The following is a 16,933-nucleotide window of genomic DNA, read 5'->3' as shown; positions in this document are numbered from 1 at the left end:
TGTACAGGCAATTCCGACTTGGGTGACCACAACGTGTTGCCGAGCAAAGTTGGGCCCCAAAGGAGTTTCCATGGCTGTGACCTATCAGAAGCAGATCGCCTGGCCTTTCTTCCAATGAGGGGCTGGATGAAATCAAACCAGCAACCTTCCGGCTAGGAGCCCAGCCACTTCACCATGTGCACCATCCCAGGGACTCCAAGCTCATGGTATCGGGTTCAGGACTGAGAACTCCTGGACAGAGGGAGTCCACTCACGCCGCTTTCTGTGGAACCTTCACGTTTTGGTGGGGGGAGAGCGGGCCGAGGGGTGGGGGGGACGTGCAATCCTGAAAGGATGGCAGGTGCAGGGTTCCCACCAGGCTGGAGAAATGCTTGGTTTCTTCTTGCTGCCAGTCAGTGCCTGATCCTGGGTGCCTAGGGGTCAAGAAACTTAGAAGGGTTGAAACTAGGAGAAAAGGAGAAGGGGAGAAATGGCGGCCATGGTCACATGGCACCTGTATTTCCTGTCTGTAGTTTTTGGAGGAGTCCTAGGGAGAAAGATAGGGCTTTCTATTCCCGCGAAGAGCTGCTGTCTGGGAAACCTACAGGGGCCGTTCTACTCTGTCCTGTAGGGTCGCAATGAGTCGGCATCAACTCAATGACAATGGCTTTGGCTTTTTGGTTTGGTGGCGTAGTGGTTACACATGGGGCTGCTAACCACAAGGTCAGCAGTTTAAAACCACCAGCCGCTCTGCCAGTGAAAGATGAGGCTTTCTAGGCAGTGAAAGGTTAGCTTCGGAAACCCACAGTTCTACCTATCCTCCATACAAGGTCACTATGAGTCAGCCTGGGCTCCCTGTAGACAATGTGGAAAGTGTGGAATACAATTTTGGCAGCGGGTGTGGCAGTCACGTCATCCCTTGCCAACGTGGAGTCTAGCCTGTCAATCAGGTCATAGGATTCTGTGAACTCCCGTTTTCTCCCTGGGAGGTGGATCACACATTCTCCCTGTGAGACATTCCTGTTGACAAGCCACATGGAGCCATGCTGATGGAGTCAGAGCCCTGGAACTGGAGAAGCCCCATGGAGTTCCCATGCCAGCACTGAGATGCTTCTATCACCAGTGGATCCACAAGACTTTGTGCTCACTGGTCTGTCTTCCTGAACTTGGGGTCATTGCATGTGTTGTGGGAGTCTGAAGAGGAATTTATAGACTGGTATTGGATATATGGACTAATATCAGACTGACGGACTTGATCTGGACTGGGCTGTTTTCTTAATATACAGTTATTCTTTCAAATAGAGCTCTTTCTTTTACACATGAGTGTCAAGAATTTGTTTCTCTAATCAACCCAGACTAACACAGTGGGAGAAAGAAATCTCCCAGCAACTAAAAAGTAAAGGAAAACCAAACTCCCCTAGCCCAAACTGAAGCCCTGTACCCGACAGCCCACCAGGAGGCAAGGGTTATCTGGAAATGCCATCATGCCTTATCAAGGACGGGAAGACCATGAGAGGCCCATCCAATGTTATTAGAAAAGAGGGGAACTTTTTAGCCAACTACTGCTCATTCCCTCACCCATCTCATACCCACCCTTAGCAGAGTCCTGCGGTGCCCAAGACAAGAATCAGGCGCTCCTTGCATGGCGTTCGGGAGGGGAAGCGAGCCCCGTCACAGGAAATCCAGGCCTGGGAGAGGCGTCAGGACACCCCTGGGAAGTTCCCTTCAGGCGGCACTTCCCAAAGGTTAAGGCAAGGTCCTTTACTCAGCGCCCAAGGCCGCATCCAAGAAAACAAGGAGTATCTCCGCCCAGACACGCAGGCTCCCCGGGCCCAGCCAAGCACACCAGCGGCTGCAGCATGCCCAGCAGCCAGACCCGAGGGCACGGCACGGCACGGCACGGCCTTACACAGCTTAGGCACGAGCTCCACTGTCCTGGCTAGAAAACCGAGGGCTTGGGCAGGTTTGGGTCCATCGAACCTTCCCTTCAAGGTTGGCAAGCCAGATGTATTGTTTTATAATGCCCCTTTGTACATGGGGGTGGGCGGGTGGGTGGGAGGGAACCGTTGCTGCTGTTAGCTGCCACTGTGCCAGCCCACTCCACCCCCTCCCACCGTCTGCACTCATAGTGGCCCCTCAGTTACAGAATAAAAAACTGGTCCGTGGGGTTTTCTTGGCTGTGATCTATACAGAAGCCAATACTAAGCACCAACCTTCTGCTTAGCGGTTGACCGCAAACCCCTTGCATGGCTCAGATTCCCTGATATTATGATATGCCAAGCTGACAGAGGGCAAATACCTTACCCTGCGCTTCTGGACTTGCGACCAGACCCTGGGTCTGGTACCTCCCCACCTCCAAAGGCTCAGTCTTCCCCACAGACTACCTACCTCCACTTAATGAACCTTCCCAAGTTTTGTTCTCCAGATAACAAAATGGTGTAATCAAGCTGCCAACTGCATTCAGAAAGAACCAAATCTCCAAAAAATTCAAACTCATTGCTATTGAGTCAGTACTGACTCAGAGTGACCCTACACGACTGCGTAGACCTTCAGAGCCTTTAACTCCTTACGGGGGTAGAAGGCCTCTTCTCTCACCCGTGGAGCGGCTGGTGGTTTTGAACTATTGGCCTTGAGGTTAGCAGTCCATTGCATAACCATGACCCCACCACGAGACCTGCTTAGGCCAAACGCAAACCAAACTTGCTGCCATCGAGTTGATGCTGATTCACAGCCACCCTGTGGTAGAATCTATGGGGTCCCGAGACTGCAATTCTATGGGCGTGGAAAACCTCCATCCAATCGTTCAACACCTAAAGACACAGTAAAGGTTACTGGGACGGAAAATAGTCCTTTCAATCCGAGAGAAAATGAGAAATAATTGAAATGCATTAACTACAGGCTACTGAAACATACTTGAAGATGGTTTTCCATTTGTGACTACACCATGTGTATCTTGAACCTAATCAAGAGCCAAGTACTGATCCTCATCCTTCCTCACGGAGGGCCATGCCGTTCTTCTTCACTCTGGCAGGGAGCTCCCCGCAGCTGACTGTTTTGAGCTGTTACCTGGAAACACAACGTCCTCGCCGCAGCTGACTTCCTCTCTAAGGACGCCAACCAAACCAAACGCTCCCTTTTCATTGACATGACAAATCATAGAAAAAGCCAAGCAATCAAATACCAAGAAATTCACTTAGCGGGTACTTCCCAGGCTTGCTTTTCACCTAGCATTCAGGTAGCTAAAAACAGACCATTTAGAAATATCCAAAAACATAGCATAAAGCGCTTCTTGTACATTCTTATTAAGACAGCATATTCACTGAGTGGTCTGTGCTAGGCTGAGTGTACCTGTCTCATGGTAGCTGACAGTTTTCATTGAAAGGTTATTTTATTGGGGGGGCGGGTTTCAAGTGAAATAACATAAAAACACCTTAGTATGTTAGACTAAAATTTTCTCTTTCTTTCTTCATTACATTTTATGGGGGGGGGCTCTTACAAATCTTATAACAATCTATCACTCAACTGTACTAAGCACACTTGTACATCTTCTACCATCAACATTTCCAAAACATTTTCTTTCTACTTGAGCCCTTGGTGTCAGCTCCTCTTTTTTCCCCTCCCTCTCTCGTCCTCCCTCCCTCACGATCCTTAATCAATTATTATTCTTGCGATTTCGTGTCTTACACTGTCTGTTGTTTCCCTCCAACCACCTTTCTGTTATTCGTCCCTCTGCGTGAGAACTGTATATCCAACCTTTCTCCCCCTTTCCCTTCCGTGTCCCCACCATGCCCCCTACCCTCATGATATCACTACTTCCACTGTTGTTCCTGAAGTTTTATCTGTCCTGAATTCCATGTGTCGAGAGCTCTTATCTGTACCAATGTGTGTATTCCAGTTTAGTCAGATTTGTCAGGTAGAACTGGGTCATGGTGGCAGTGAGGAGGAAGCATTCAGGAAACAGAGAATGATATGTGCTTCGTCAGTGGTATACTGTACTCTGGTTGAATCATCCCTTCCTTGTAACCCTTCTGTGGGGGGATGTCTAACTGTCGACAGATGGACTTTGGGTCTCCATTCCAACCCCCCACCCTCTTTCACATTGATATAATGGTTTGTTTTGGATCTTTTGATACCTGATCCCATGTACACCTCATGATAAAACAGGCTGGTGTGCTTCTTCCATGTGGGTTTATTTGCTTCCCTGCTAGATGGCTGCTTGTGCAACATCAAGCCTTTAAGACCCAGATGCTCTATCTTTTGATAGCCAGGCACCATCCACTTTATTTACAACATTTGCTTATGCACCCATTTTGTCTTCAGCAATCGTGTCGAGAAGGTATGAAGGAGTACCAGGTCACTAGAACAAAGTGTTCTTGTGTGTAGAGAGGTCTTCAATAGAGGCACAGAGTCCGTCGGCTATCTCAATACTTAACAGATAAAAATATAGGTACATTGGCCCCTATACCTTTCATTGTAAATTAATATATTTACATATACACATGCCTGTAACTTTACCTCTATTAAGTAGCTTTTACTTTCTGCTTCTTTCCTCCATTTCCTTTCACCTTCCTCCTGTCCTACTATCATGTTCACCTTCCAGTTGGCTCTCAGTAATTCCTCTTGGATACACTGCACTTGATCAAACACCACCAGGCACACTTTCTGCACAGTGTCTCCAGTGTTGTCCCCCATAGTGCTGTTGGTCAGTGAGGGTTATGTCCTATCTCCTGGTGGGTTGGCCCTATGGACCTCTTTGTGCATCGGCTTCTCTAAGCAGCGATGTTGTCCCTGGGGCTTGGTGGTTGGGGTGGTTCGCTCTCTCTGTTAGTTCTCACCCCCATGTGGTCTGGACAGACCCACCACTCTCCCCAGGCTAAGTCTTCAGTGCTTGTCTTCTGTATGATGTTTTTCTGAGGAGGGGCTCAACATAGCTTGGGTTGGAGATTTAAAATTGTTTTGGGGATTGTTACATGCCGAAGATCATAGCAATAATAAAAGCAAATGAAAGCCACACTGGAGGCATTCCATATTTTCTGCAAAGATTCCACGTACCTTCTCTTTAAGTCCCTCCACCCCACCCCACCCCACCCCCCTCTAGTATTTTGTATAAGCACACTAGGAAACTTTTCTTTTTTTTTTAACAGTAACATGTGGCGGGGGGGGGGGGGGGGGGGGGCGGAAATCGGCATAGCTGGTACCTGCCTATGAGACTACGTTGCAGAGGGCCGGAGCAGTAGGCCAACAAACAGAACCCACAGCCATTGAATCGAACCTAACTCATGGAGACACTGTATAGGGTATTACGAGGCTGTAAATCTTTATGGGAGCAGATAGCCTCAACTTTCTATCTTGGAGCACTTAGTAGGTTTGAACTGATGGCCTATAGTTAGCAGTCCAACACTTCCCCTCTGGCACCACCAGGGGTCCTACGCACAGAAGGCACGTGTTATTTGCATAAAAGCACAGTCCTCTTTCTATACTGCAGAGCCTTCCCTCCATCGCTTCCTTCATCCGACATTTCTCTAGGTTGGGGAGCAGTAGGCATCACTTTAAAAAGTGAATGCAACATCAACAGATTACCCCAAGATCAAGGCTTCATCCCGCAACACTGCAGTTCACGTTCCATGAGAGATGGACTGCAGGCATTTTCACCTGTGGAGGCACAGCCAGACATATATGGTCGTACACTCACATGTCTCTTGAAGAGAAACACAAAACACATTTCTAGGCCCTGTATGCTAGAGCATCTCTGCCCTGTTCCCCTCTCGATGAGGGGAAGGGCACCCAAACTCCCGTGTGCAATGACATGCCTTTACAATGTTCCCCAGACGGACGCAAGGCTTCCCTTCTGAGCGCTGTAAGTGCTCTAGATAGAGCAAGTGGGTGACTCCAGCAAGTGTAAAGGTGAAGCTACAGTGGGTAGGGTGTGTGAGCGGACTGTTTTATGAGGATTTTTAATACTCTATATAGCCTTTGATATTTAGATAGCCTTTGATCCAAAGACCTAACTCACTGCTATCCAGTCAATGCCAACTTATAGTGACCCTGAAGGACAGGGTTGAACTGTCCCTGTGAGTTTCCCAAACTGAAACTCTACCAGAATAGAATGCCCATGTTTCTCCTGAAGATCAGCTGGTGGTTTTGAACTGCTGATCTTGAAGTCAATAGCTGAATGTATAACCACCACACCACCAGGGCTCCTACTAGCTTTTGATAGCCTCTGCAAATCTCAGGGTTCCAGACTACCAGGAGTCCGTGCGCTGCAGTGGTCATGAGTTTGGCTAAGAATTCAAAGGCGAGAGGTTGGAAAATTAAATTGAAAACCCAATGGGGCAAGTCTACTCTGTCCTAGGGGGTCATTATGGGTCAGAGTCAACTCTACAGCAAAGAGTTGGATTTCTGTTGCTCCTTTGTTTGCTTCTTGACCAGAATATTAGACGTTCTGAGTTAGCCATCTCTACTCCTTGTCCAGTCTTCTGAGGAACAAGCTTTGGGCTGCTAACCATAAAGTCAGCAGTTCAAACCCGTGGAAGAAAGTTGAGGCTGTTTGCTCCCATGAAGTTCTATAGCTTTGGGAGCCCTGGGGTTTGCTGTGAATCAAAATCAATTCGATGGCAGTGGATGGGGATGGACGGTCCAGTCCTATGCTCAGTTTTCCCCCTTCATTTTGGTAAGTTCATGCCCTACACGCTGATCTTTGTTCTTGGCTTCTAAGGCATTTCTTTAAAGACTTTGAGCCTCCACAGCTTGGAGATGATTGGGGCATTTACGCCCAATGGGACCAAAGGATTAAGAGCCCAGTCTACAGCTCCTAGACTGTGACATCATCTTTAAAACACAATTCCTAATTTTTTTAAATGACCACAGGACCTATGTTATAATTTTTAAATTACGTAAATGAAATCCAAATGGCTGCCTTTTCCCAACGAACAAGTTGGTGACTAGAATATTAGCTCTCAGACTCAGTGTGACATAATCCCTTGCACCACACCTTTAAGGGGGGGGGCTTTGAAGAGGTGAGGTTTTAAATCAACAATTCTTTTAAAAAGGAGAAGAAAAAAACCTCACGTCTCACGACTGCAGCACCTGCAGGACCCTGGGCGACGGAGAGCTTCCTGGAATAACGCACACAGACTGTGTGGGCACATTCTCTCTCTTGATGCCGTGTCTTACTCCAGAATGACAAAAAAACCAGAGTGGCAGAGAACCCACATCATACTCGTGCTACATAAACGGACGAGAGAGCAGTCACAGAGGATGAAGTGACCCCATAGCCTAGGGATATCTAGAGAGCAGACATCTAAACTGGCTCTGCTTAAAGATTCAAAAAGGTTTGTCAAAAAACGAATAAACCAACCCCCAAAACAAAGGGACAAAAAGACAGAGAAAAAGAGGGAGGACTCAGAGCCGCAAAAATTGTGAGTGTGATTCAAGCAAAGCACTCGGGCGCTGTCAGTTCAAGTGCAGACAGAGAGCCCCTTTGTGAGGCGCTGCCTACCTCAGTCCTAGTAAGCCACATGTGTCTCTGAGCACAAGGGAGACTGCCTTGAAATAATGGGATGAATGAGAAAAAATCCAGAGCCTGTGTGGAACATAGGGGTCGGGGGGAGGCAAGTGTACTTCAAAGAGCAAGATTTTCAGTTGGGCAGCTAGATGGTCTTGGTTGAGTGACTGCTTGGGTGTTCTCATTTTTATGAATGAACAAGAAAACGCAATGGCCAATTCCAGAAGTAAACAGCCGAAGAACCATCCTCTACCTGCCCTCCAATTGTGCAAGGGCAACACTGGCTCCCACAGGGTCCCCTGAGGTTGAGCCCCTTGAATAGGTGCAATTTGTCCATAACCTGGAGGTGGCAATAGCTCCCAAGAGATCCTCCCCCACGTGGCAGAGCAGCACCATGAATAAATAATACGTTAAACAAGCAAGGAGCTGGAGGGGGTGATGGGTGTGAGGAGTGTCTGAAAATTCTTACCACCCATCCTTTTGATACCTAGATTCAAATTTGACATAGGAAGCCTTTAAAAAGCAAACTTTTTAAAAATTGTAGACTTGCTATACTTACTAGAGGAAACTAAACCTGCTGGGCTCCAAAAAGTACGCAAATGAGATCAGAAAACTTCCAAACAATTTATTAGCAAGTCATATTCCGTAGTTGCTTGCAGTGAAATCTCCCAACACTCGGCCTGAAAAATTCTGCTTGAAAGGTAAGCCGTATGCCCCTTCTGTCCCTAATTTAGGGATGATTTCAGTAACAGCTGTCAAGGCTCTGCCTCACATGATGCACAGCGGAGTTCAGAAGCTCACTGATTAGACTGACCCACCTCAGTTCCTTCACTTGAGCTGTGAGTGATAGGGGGGTGGGGTGGTGGTGGAGGTTTACGTCAAAGTTACTATGTATATAAATATATCCATCACCAACAGACATCCTAAGAAGATGATTTCCTCCTTTATGGTACCAACGGAAGAAACTAAGTTGCTTAAAATAATAATAGCAATTTAAAAAATTAAAAAGAACCCCTGAGACCTTTTCATATGGATGTTTGTTGGGGACAAAAAACAAACAAAACAAAGCTGAAATGGGAACACACTAGCCTTCCTTTCCCACCCCAAAGATCCATTCTAAGAAAGAGCACAATGTAACCAAAACAATGAAGCGAACACTGCAGGCTGGCCAGGTGTTACTGTGGTTTGGTGAGGACCCGGAGCTCCATTGCAACTCTGGCTGGGGCTTCCTGCAGGGGGTGGGTTGCATTTCTCCCCTCAGCTTCTGAAGAGGTGCTTCTCATTCAGAGGTGTTAAACATTTGGGTAGCATGAGGGACAAATGGGAGTTTGGCACCTAAGATGAATACCCCTGGTGCATTACACTCAAGGCAGCGTTCCCTCCTGGCACTGCCAGCCAGGTTCACTCTTCACACCGCCATCAGGCACACAAGTGCCAGGGCTGCGGCGAGGACCTGCAGCCCTCTTTTTGTCTTCTAAGACTTCACCAATGGCCTCCAGGGAGCTTCATAAATAAGGCTCAGAGCAAGCCAGGTTGGAGAGTATGTGCTTAATAAACTCTCCAGGGACTGTGCTCTGAAATATTAAACAGGCTTCTTCATCTTCTTCCTCTCTGGGCATTGAAGAGCCACTCAGGCCAAGGTGCATTCTGTGCCTGAAGAACTCACTTTGACATGGACGAGTTACAGGCGCTTTCCTCTTTGGCCCAATCTAGCTGAACTAAGATTTCAGACTTAACATTCTGGGAGAGGCCTCTGGGTCTCAGCGGGCACACCTTCTGTAAGGACCCCTGTCCTGGAAGGACATAATCTGAACATAGGCCTGGATCAAAGAAAGTGGATCTCCCTCTCTGAATATAGTCCTTAGGTCAAGGCGACACGGTCAAGGCGACACAGACCTGTCTCTCAGTGCTCATTTTGGAGGGAGAAGTCCGAGTGAATTGTTCAAAGGAGCTTCCAGTGGAAACGTTTCTGCAGGCCAATTGCCCAGTTAGCATCCTCAGCATCACCTACCCAACAACCAAACTCACTGCAGTGGGGTGGATTCCAAGAGATAACTACAAATGGCAGACCCTGGGCTATCCAGTCCTGCCGCCAGGCAACAGATGTGAGAAAACAGCAGTTGTTTTGTAATGCAAATCCAAGGCACAGGCAAGCCTCCTGGACTCTCTCACCCAGTGCAAATGGTCAACCAGCTCCTGACACCCCACAAGAAAGCCCATCCGGATAGATGTCAGAAACATGAGTGCACGCAGTGCACACTCAGTGCTGTTGAAGACAAGAGTTCAAGAGCAGGAACGCAGAAGTGTGGTTAGGGGTGAAGAAGAGAGGCTGCCTTCCGGTTAAAGTGTTTTTGATCTCAGACACATTACCAACAGCTGTTCTGTATTAAAAACCAAGGATTGCAACTCACTTGAATTGGACCCTTACAAAAAAATGACACTGCCTTGTGGTTACAACGGAAAAGCTTCTGGAATTGTGCAAACTGTGGAGTATCAAAAACGTGCCTAAAATAAACACACTCTACAATGTAGCAGGATAAAAGCGCAAGAGCAGATAACAGGGTGAAGTAACTGTTTCTTAACCACACCCCTTTCTTCAGCTCTACACCCACCAACACTTATCCTGGCCGCAAGTCTTTCCTAAACAATGAATGACTGCTTAATTCACAGACCTCAAAATTTTCATACATACACTAACAATGAATACCTTCCATTCTATGAGCATTTCAAAATGATTAGTATTCTTTAGAATGGAAGCCTGGAGGGCCCTGTGGCAGAAGGCTGGCTTTAAGAGGTCTCGTCTACATTCTCAGAGATGCTTTACAAACATCAGTACTTGCACATGGATTTTAAAATACAGCTACTTTATATTGTTTTGAAGGAAGCCATGGCTGATCTCGCTAAGGAATAAATTCCCCAAATACATACTGTGCACATAGTCCAAGAATTATATTTATTTTCTATAGCTACCAAGCCAGAGGTTATAATTTGATTTGTCAGAATGACTGTATGTTCTAAAAAGCCTGTACACTGTAAACAGCTTACTTACAAGGGTCAAAAAAGCTAAATAGAATCTGCTTCCTTCCAATTAAATCCAGGATGAACATAACACTCACTGCATTTGGCATCTTCAGTTACTCCTGAGCTAAAACATTCTCTTCCTCTCAAACACACACGACAAAAAACCAAAATGGAGCAACAAGACTATCTATTCAATTACAAAAGATATCTTTTATGCATTTGTGTAATATAGAGATGCCCCCTCCCCCAATTTTAAAACTGAAAAGCATTCATTTGGGTGGTGTTTAAATACTAACATATATTTGGTTTTTTAACTTCTTTCACCTTTCATGTAGGAGAGCCAATATATACTACACAAACATCTCTTAACATTATGCATTTGAAAGGCCTTTAAAAACACTTTGTGAAATAAATGCCTGTCTCCAACGCAAGGTCTCCCCAGATCAATTTGAGCTGCTGTCTGCAATGTTTTTTAAAATCCATTCTCGATCTGAAAGGTCAACATTGTAGACAAATCATAGCAATAACTTCTGGATCACAGTGCCCACACAACGTGGCTGTGATCTTTCATATTCCCAGCATTCCAGCAATTGAGGGCTATGGGTAATCAAGACATACAAGGACGGTGTTAAGAATTGTATGAGCCCCCAATCAAATGATTATTTAAAAACATTTTTAAAAGACATTAACAAAGATGCTTGCTTGCTGATAATTATTGATTGTGATCCGCTAATTTAGAGCATCATCTTGCTCCTAGATGTTATCCACTAAGGATGGATGACAGTACTGTCCTCAGATGTAGTGTCACGGGTATTTTCAGCTGGTGAATGCAAGCATAGGGGAACATGTCAGCAACATGGATTTGATCCTCAGAAGCACCAGTGAGAGGGAATCCCTGATTAGTGCCCAAGACCCATCCACATGTCGGGGCGTGAGGGTGGATCAGTGAAAATCCACCCCCATCACTGGTGGATTGGATGACTCTCAGGCCCTTGGGAAAACAACCCCAGCACCGACACATTTCACACAGGACCCTAAGTTTCCCTTCAGCTGTTTATCTAACTTTTATAAACGAGATGAGAGAAATATATCAAGTAGCGTCCCTAAAAATCTCAATGGGTTACATTTTCAGAACTTTAAAAGCTAAAGTGAAAGCAGGCGACAAAGAAATCATCCTCATTAGGAGCGATCTTCTAGTGATGTTCTCTCAACAATTTCAAGTAAAAGCAGCTCCCCCCACCCACCCAGCACAGGTTAAAGGAACAATAGTGAACAGAAAGCCATTTCCAAGGCCTCGGTAGAAGCTAAGGCAGTTTAGCTTTTTCTCAAAATCAGAATCTCAGTGGCTCATGGGCAGCAAAACCTCACCCATACTTAGTTAACCAGACCATTAAATCAAATTTTCCTTGTCACCCTAAAAAGCACGGTGCTCACAAAACCACGGATTTGTGCATTTTAATGCCATTGGATTTCACGGTAACTCATAATCTGCTATTGATTAATCCTAACCAATAAACCAAAAACTAAAATTCCAAGGGCCGGACACCAAAGGTAGCACACTATTTCAAGGCAGCAATTCATCGTACCAGCACTTACTAAGCAATGGTCAGTGGTGTTTAATGAAAGCGTCTCCGATGTTTTTGAAAAACAGAGTCTGCCAAAATACAAACTAATTTGCACGTCTGCCATCATTTGCAACATCAGCATGTTACTCACGGTTCTTGGGATGGGTGGAGAAAGGGATCCATTGGACATGTAAGGGTCGTTATTCATATTTGGCATCATTATGTACCCGGAGTAACCCGAGTAGGAGGGTCCCTTGTAGAGGCCTCCATCTGGATGTTTTCCTGTGAGAGTTCAAAGAGCAATCAAGGATATGTCAACTCACCTCTTCCATGTCACTGTCTCCTCTCATCTAAAAAGCTAATCGTTCTAAGAACATCAGACCATAAGAAAAAAGATGTGTTTACAAAATATTGTAACTGAATTACCATGATCTATTTTAGATTGACAGTATTTATTCTCCTAAATGGCTTAGCAGTGAACCAGATGTCTTAAAAACATGTGGTTCAATTTACTTCCACTACTGACTGGTGTTTTTACAAAAATAAGTGTTAGCCATCTAACTGGATTTATTCTAGCACTAACAAACTAGACTAAAACATACGGAAACATGAAAGAATACACACAAACCTGGAGCTATAATATAAATATATCCGGCTGTCTTTCTCTCTCTCTCTCTCTTACACATGCACACGCACACACACACACACACACACACACATATTTTCACATTATAGGCAATTTAAAATATTCTACCTGGACCTTTAGACTCTGAAAGAATTATTTTACTAAAGAGGGAGGGAGTGAGCTTTACCCAGTGTTTGGGCAACTACCCAAACGCATGAAGGATTAATTTTTGGTGGCTTAATTTTATGTGCTACACTCACATTATAAAGCAATTCGTGTGTGTTCAGTATATAGATTTTGCCTTCTTAATCTGTGTAACTATATAAGCCGAGAAGGACTGCTCGCTCTTCCTTCTCCTCCTCATTGACATAGCTTTACAAATGAACATCTGACTCTGGTCAGGCCACTTTTAAATCATTACAGGAGAAGAAAAATGCAGACTGGTTGTCAAGGGAATCCTACAAAATACTTGACTCTGAAATAAAATTCCTTAAGTCAATGTAAATATGTGTGTATATGTATATATTTTAAAGTTTGAGCAAGGAGTAGAAATGGGGAGACGGTCCCATTTTCATATTTGATATGCCTAATTCCTAACCATAAGAATAAAACAATTTTTTTTACAGGCTAAGTTCTGCCTTGCTAAAATAAAAGCCTTGGGCAGTCTGCATGTGCACTCAGCTCACTCCCTTTTCACAGCAACAAGAAACACCAGTCCTGCCAAAGAGACTCCATTCTACCCTATCTTTACTTTAACATACATCAGTGTAGGCTGTCAAGTTTCACAACAGACAGAAAACATACTAAAAGCCCACACTATTCTGAACCTAAGCTAAAATGAGGAACAGAAGATCCAGAACTCTTAACTTCTTCCAAGACATGTTTTTAAACGATACAAAGATTACATTAGAGATTAAGGCACGGAGTTCCCTGCGTTTTCTTTCCAATCTGGTTAAAACAGTAGGCCATAGTGTTATCGCACCTGGCCTTGGTTTCTTGAACTCAAAAAAAAAATTTTTTTTAAGTAGCAAAGCGCAAATTATTTTAAGTAGCAAAGCACAAATTATTTGGGTTCAGTGACATCGTCAGCTGAAGTGGAATCCATCGTCAATCCCTTACCTTCATCAGGATGGTCTCTGGCCTTGTCATGGTAGGACTCCTGAGAGGTTTGAGCTTGTCTGGCCACCTAGTAGGACGAATCCCCACCCCCAAAAGAAAAATCACCTTAGCGTTTCTGGCAATAATACAACGAATGTGTTTCCACCGGTAACTTAAAGGAGGCTGCTTAGGCTCAACCACTCCACCCACTTTACTAGAGGGTTAGGCTAGGTTGAATAGTAGGCAGTCATTGGCCTTTTAAAATTCCACTTCTATTTTGAAAGGCTATTATCTACCCAGGATTAGAAAGTGGAGAAATAACAACAAAATGCTAGCAAGACAGAGAATTTGGGAGATTGGCCCACATACTGTTCTACCTGCTGTTTCCTAAAACACCACAGGAAGGCTACCTGGAGGCCTGACATAATGGAAGTTTGATGTAATGGGTGTTGATGGTTCTGAGGGCCCACGTTTGCTTCCGTCAAAGCTAATTAAAAGTGGGATGAAGTATTATTTTGCTACTGAAAATGACATTCTAAACATAACTACTCTAACCACTCACACAGGAGGTCCAGGGAGCATTGCCCTCAATGCTGCCCCTAACCCAAGCTCTCCACCCACCATATTTGGCTGTGTGCAGGCTTACATGAAAACAAACACCCCAAATTGTTTTGTGGTTAAAAGGAGAAAATTAGAATCAGGTTACAGACATCTACAAGGTAATACCACTAAGATTACTTCTGGTAACCACCATCCATCCACCAGACAACCACGTGCAAATCAGCGGTGTTACCCCATTCGCCATCCTCCTGCCTGGGCCCACTTGCCACTGCCAGCAAAGATTTAACAAAGCCGGAATACCCAGGAAGTCGGCTTCAAGCCCTGGGCCCTTCTTTTCAGACCACAGAAGTGTGGGAAAATTTGTGGTCGGTGGCAAAAAGTATTTCTGAACTCAGGAATGGCGAGCAAAATGGGTAGAGGGGCAGCAGGCTGGTCTTTAAACCTGAGGGTTTGGCAAAATGCACCTGAAGATTTTGGAAGTTATGGGATCCCTCTTCTCATATACGGACTCCCAGGGATCTGTACCCCCCAGTTCATAAACAGTCACAAGCCTTTCCAGGCAGGGTCGCATGCACCCTGGTCGCCCGGAACTTCCCATAAATTGGCAGCTCTGTTGCCTCCTTTGAATGCAGACCCCCCCCCCACCGCGTTTTCCAAAATGTGTACTCACCCCTGCCATTTGGATAGAACAGGTAACTGAGGTGTTCTTACACATGTTGCTTAAAACCTCAAATTTCCCCGCCCCCCAAACCACAAGCTCTTTTTTGGGGCTGAAGGATGCCATTTAAGGAAAAAGGGTATACCCTCCAAGTTTCAGGGGGGGAGGCGGCGCGTTGTTAAAAAACGTTTGGGTGTCGAATCTTCTACCGGATTTCCTCCAAAGGTTTCGCAGTTGTTGAAGCAGGGTGGCCAATGGAGTGTCGGGTATCAGGGTCCATCCGCCCCCACCCTCGACTGGCGCGCTCCGCGTGGCCCGAAATAGCCCCGCCGCCCGCGGGCAGGCTCAGGGCTTTCTCTCGCCGGCACCCACGTGTCTCTATTTACTCTACTCGGGTTACCCGCGCTATCGCCCCCACCGGGCCCAGAGATCTGAAAAAGTGCCAGCCACCCGGCGGTGCGCCTCGCCTTGGCTTCCGCCGCATCTCTGCTTTTGGCCCTCGCCTTCCGACTGTGTAGATGGCTGGTCTGATTCAGGCCCAAAGGAAACCTAACCCCAAGCAGAAACTTTTTTTTTAAGTGATGGGGGCTGGAGAAAAGTAGCGGTCGCGCAGCCCCCCTCTGGTGGCTCGCTCAGGCCTGGGGCGCTGGGGCCCGGGGGCCACAGAGTCCCCGCGCCGCCCCCTCGCGCCCCTCGGTCGGCCGCTCCGCGGCGGTTGGAACGGCCCCGCCCGCCCCCCTTCCTCTTCGCTCCGCGGGGCGCCACCTAAGCTTTCGGGTGCTGGAAAGCGCCCCAGCAAAGACGGCGCCCCGGAGAGGTAAAGGGGGCACTCTGCTTCCCGTCCTTTAGAAAACTTTCAGCAATGGGGTTCGGGCATCCTTGCTGGACTCCATCGCCCTCCCTCACCTCCCCCACCCCCAAAGGTCCAGAGGGAAAACGCCATGGGTTACAGGGCGCCTTTCCCGGGCCGCGAGCCAAGGGCTCGCCCACGGAACTCCTACCTGGTTCCACTCGGGGCTACTTTCCCAGCACGCGTCCCCGCGCCACCAACGCGCACACAAAAGGGGAACGTTGCCCAGGGCGCCCCCACTGCCCACTCCCAACGCGGGGGCTCCGGCGGGCTGGTCCGCTCAGGCGGCCCCGCGCCTTCGCCCCAGCCAGCGCCTTCCTCCCGGGACCCCGCCGCGCTCCTGCGGGCTTGGCGCGGCGGCCCGCTCACCTCGTGCCCATTGCTGGCCGGGATGATTTCGGACTCGTTGACCAGGGAGGACTTGATGTCCGCCAAGTCTCCTTCCTCTTCGGGGTGACTGATCTCCGCGAAGATCTTTTCCTTCTGGGGGTCACCCTCGTCCTTGAAGGGGATCATCTCGTCCGTGGCGCAGAGTTCCGGGTCCCCCCCGCCGCCGCCTCCCCCGGAGAGCTGGGGCATTCCGGCCACTGGACAATCTTCGCTCCGCTGGGGGAGCACCCGCGGCGACAGCCGAAAAGAGAGGGGCTCAACGACAAGGGGGGAGGGAAGGGAAGGAGTGGGAAGGGCGCGCGAGGGAGGAAGGAGCAGCCGAGGGGCCAGCGGATGCGGGGCCGCCAGCCGGAGAAGCTGCGGCGGCGCTGGAGCCCCGGCGGCTGCCCGCGCCTTCCCGCCTGGAGGCCCGAGCGCAGCGGGCGGAGAGGGCGGCCGCGGCCGGCGCCTCTGGGGCGTCTGCGCGCCGCGCGCTAGGCTCGTCCGCCCGGACCAGGCGGCCACCCCGCGCCCCCCGCGTCGCCGGGGTCTGCGCGCGGGGCCCGCTGGTTCTGCCCGAGGGTCGCCTCGCCGAAGGACTGGGGGGGCTCCGACTGCGCGTGTCACGGCGCACAGCTCTCCGCCGAGTCTTCCAGAGACGCCGACTTGGGAGTTTGTTTTCCAAGCAAAGAGAAGGGAGTTC

The 16,933-nt window shown here is 47.8% G+C and overlaps 1 protein-coding gene across 5 annotated transcripts in view; it reads right to left on the bottom strand.

The window, feature by feature from the left end:
• Window positions 1–16,440, bottom strand: part of LEF1 (lymphoid enhancer binding factor 1) — a 150,439-nt gene extending 133,999 nt beyond the window's left edge. For 4 of the 5 annotated variants that reach the window (XM_075544849.1, XM_075544853.1, XM_075544850.1 and 1 more), the window contains exons 1-3: window positions 16,231–16,440; window positions 13,814–13,880; window positions 12,221–12,351 (exon numbers count right to left, since the gene is read on the bottom strand). In XM_075544849.1, the coding sequence (XP_075400964.1) occupies window positions 12,221–12,351; window positions 13,814–13,880; window positions 16,231–16,440 (408 nt within the window). Of the gene's footprint in view, window positions 1–12,220; window positions 12,352–13,813; window positions 13,881–16,222 lie in introns of all 5 variants that reach the window. The other variant, XM_075544852.1, reaches the window with a different exon arrangement.
• Window positions 16,441–16,933: the final 493 nt, after the last annotated feature.

This window comes from Tenrec ecaudatus, chromosome 3, assembly GCF_050624435.1.
Source record: "Tenrec ecaudatus isolate mTenEca1 chromosome 3, mTenEca1.hap1, whole genome shotgun sequence".
Lineage (NCBI taxonomy): Eukaryota > Metazoa > Chordata > Mammalia > Afrosoricida > Tenrecidae > Tenrec > Tenrec ecaudatus.
Note: the sequence above shows the minus strand (reverse complement) of the source record. Positions and strands in the feature narration are given on the sequence as shown.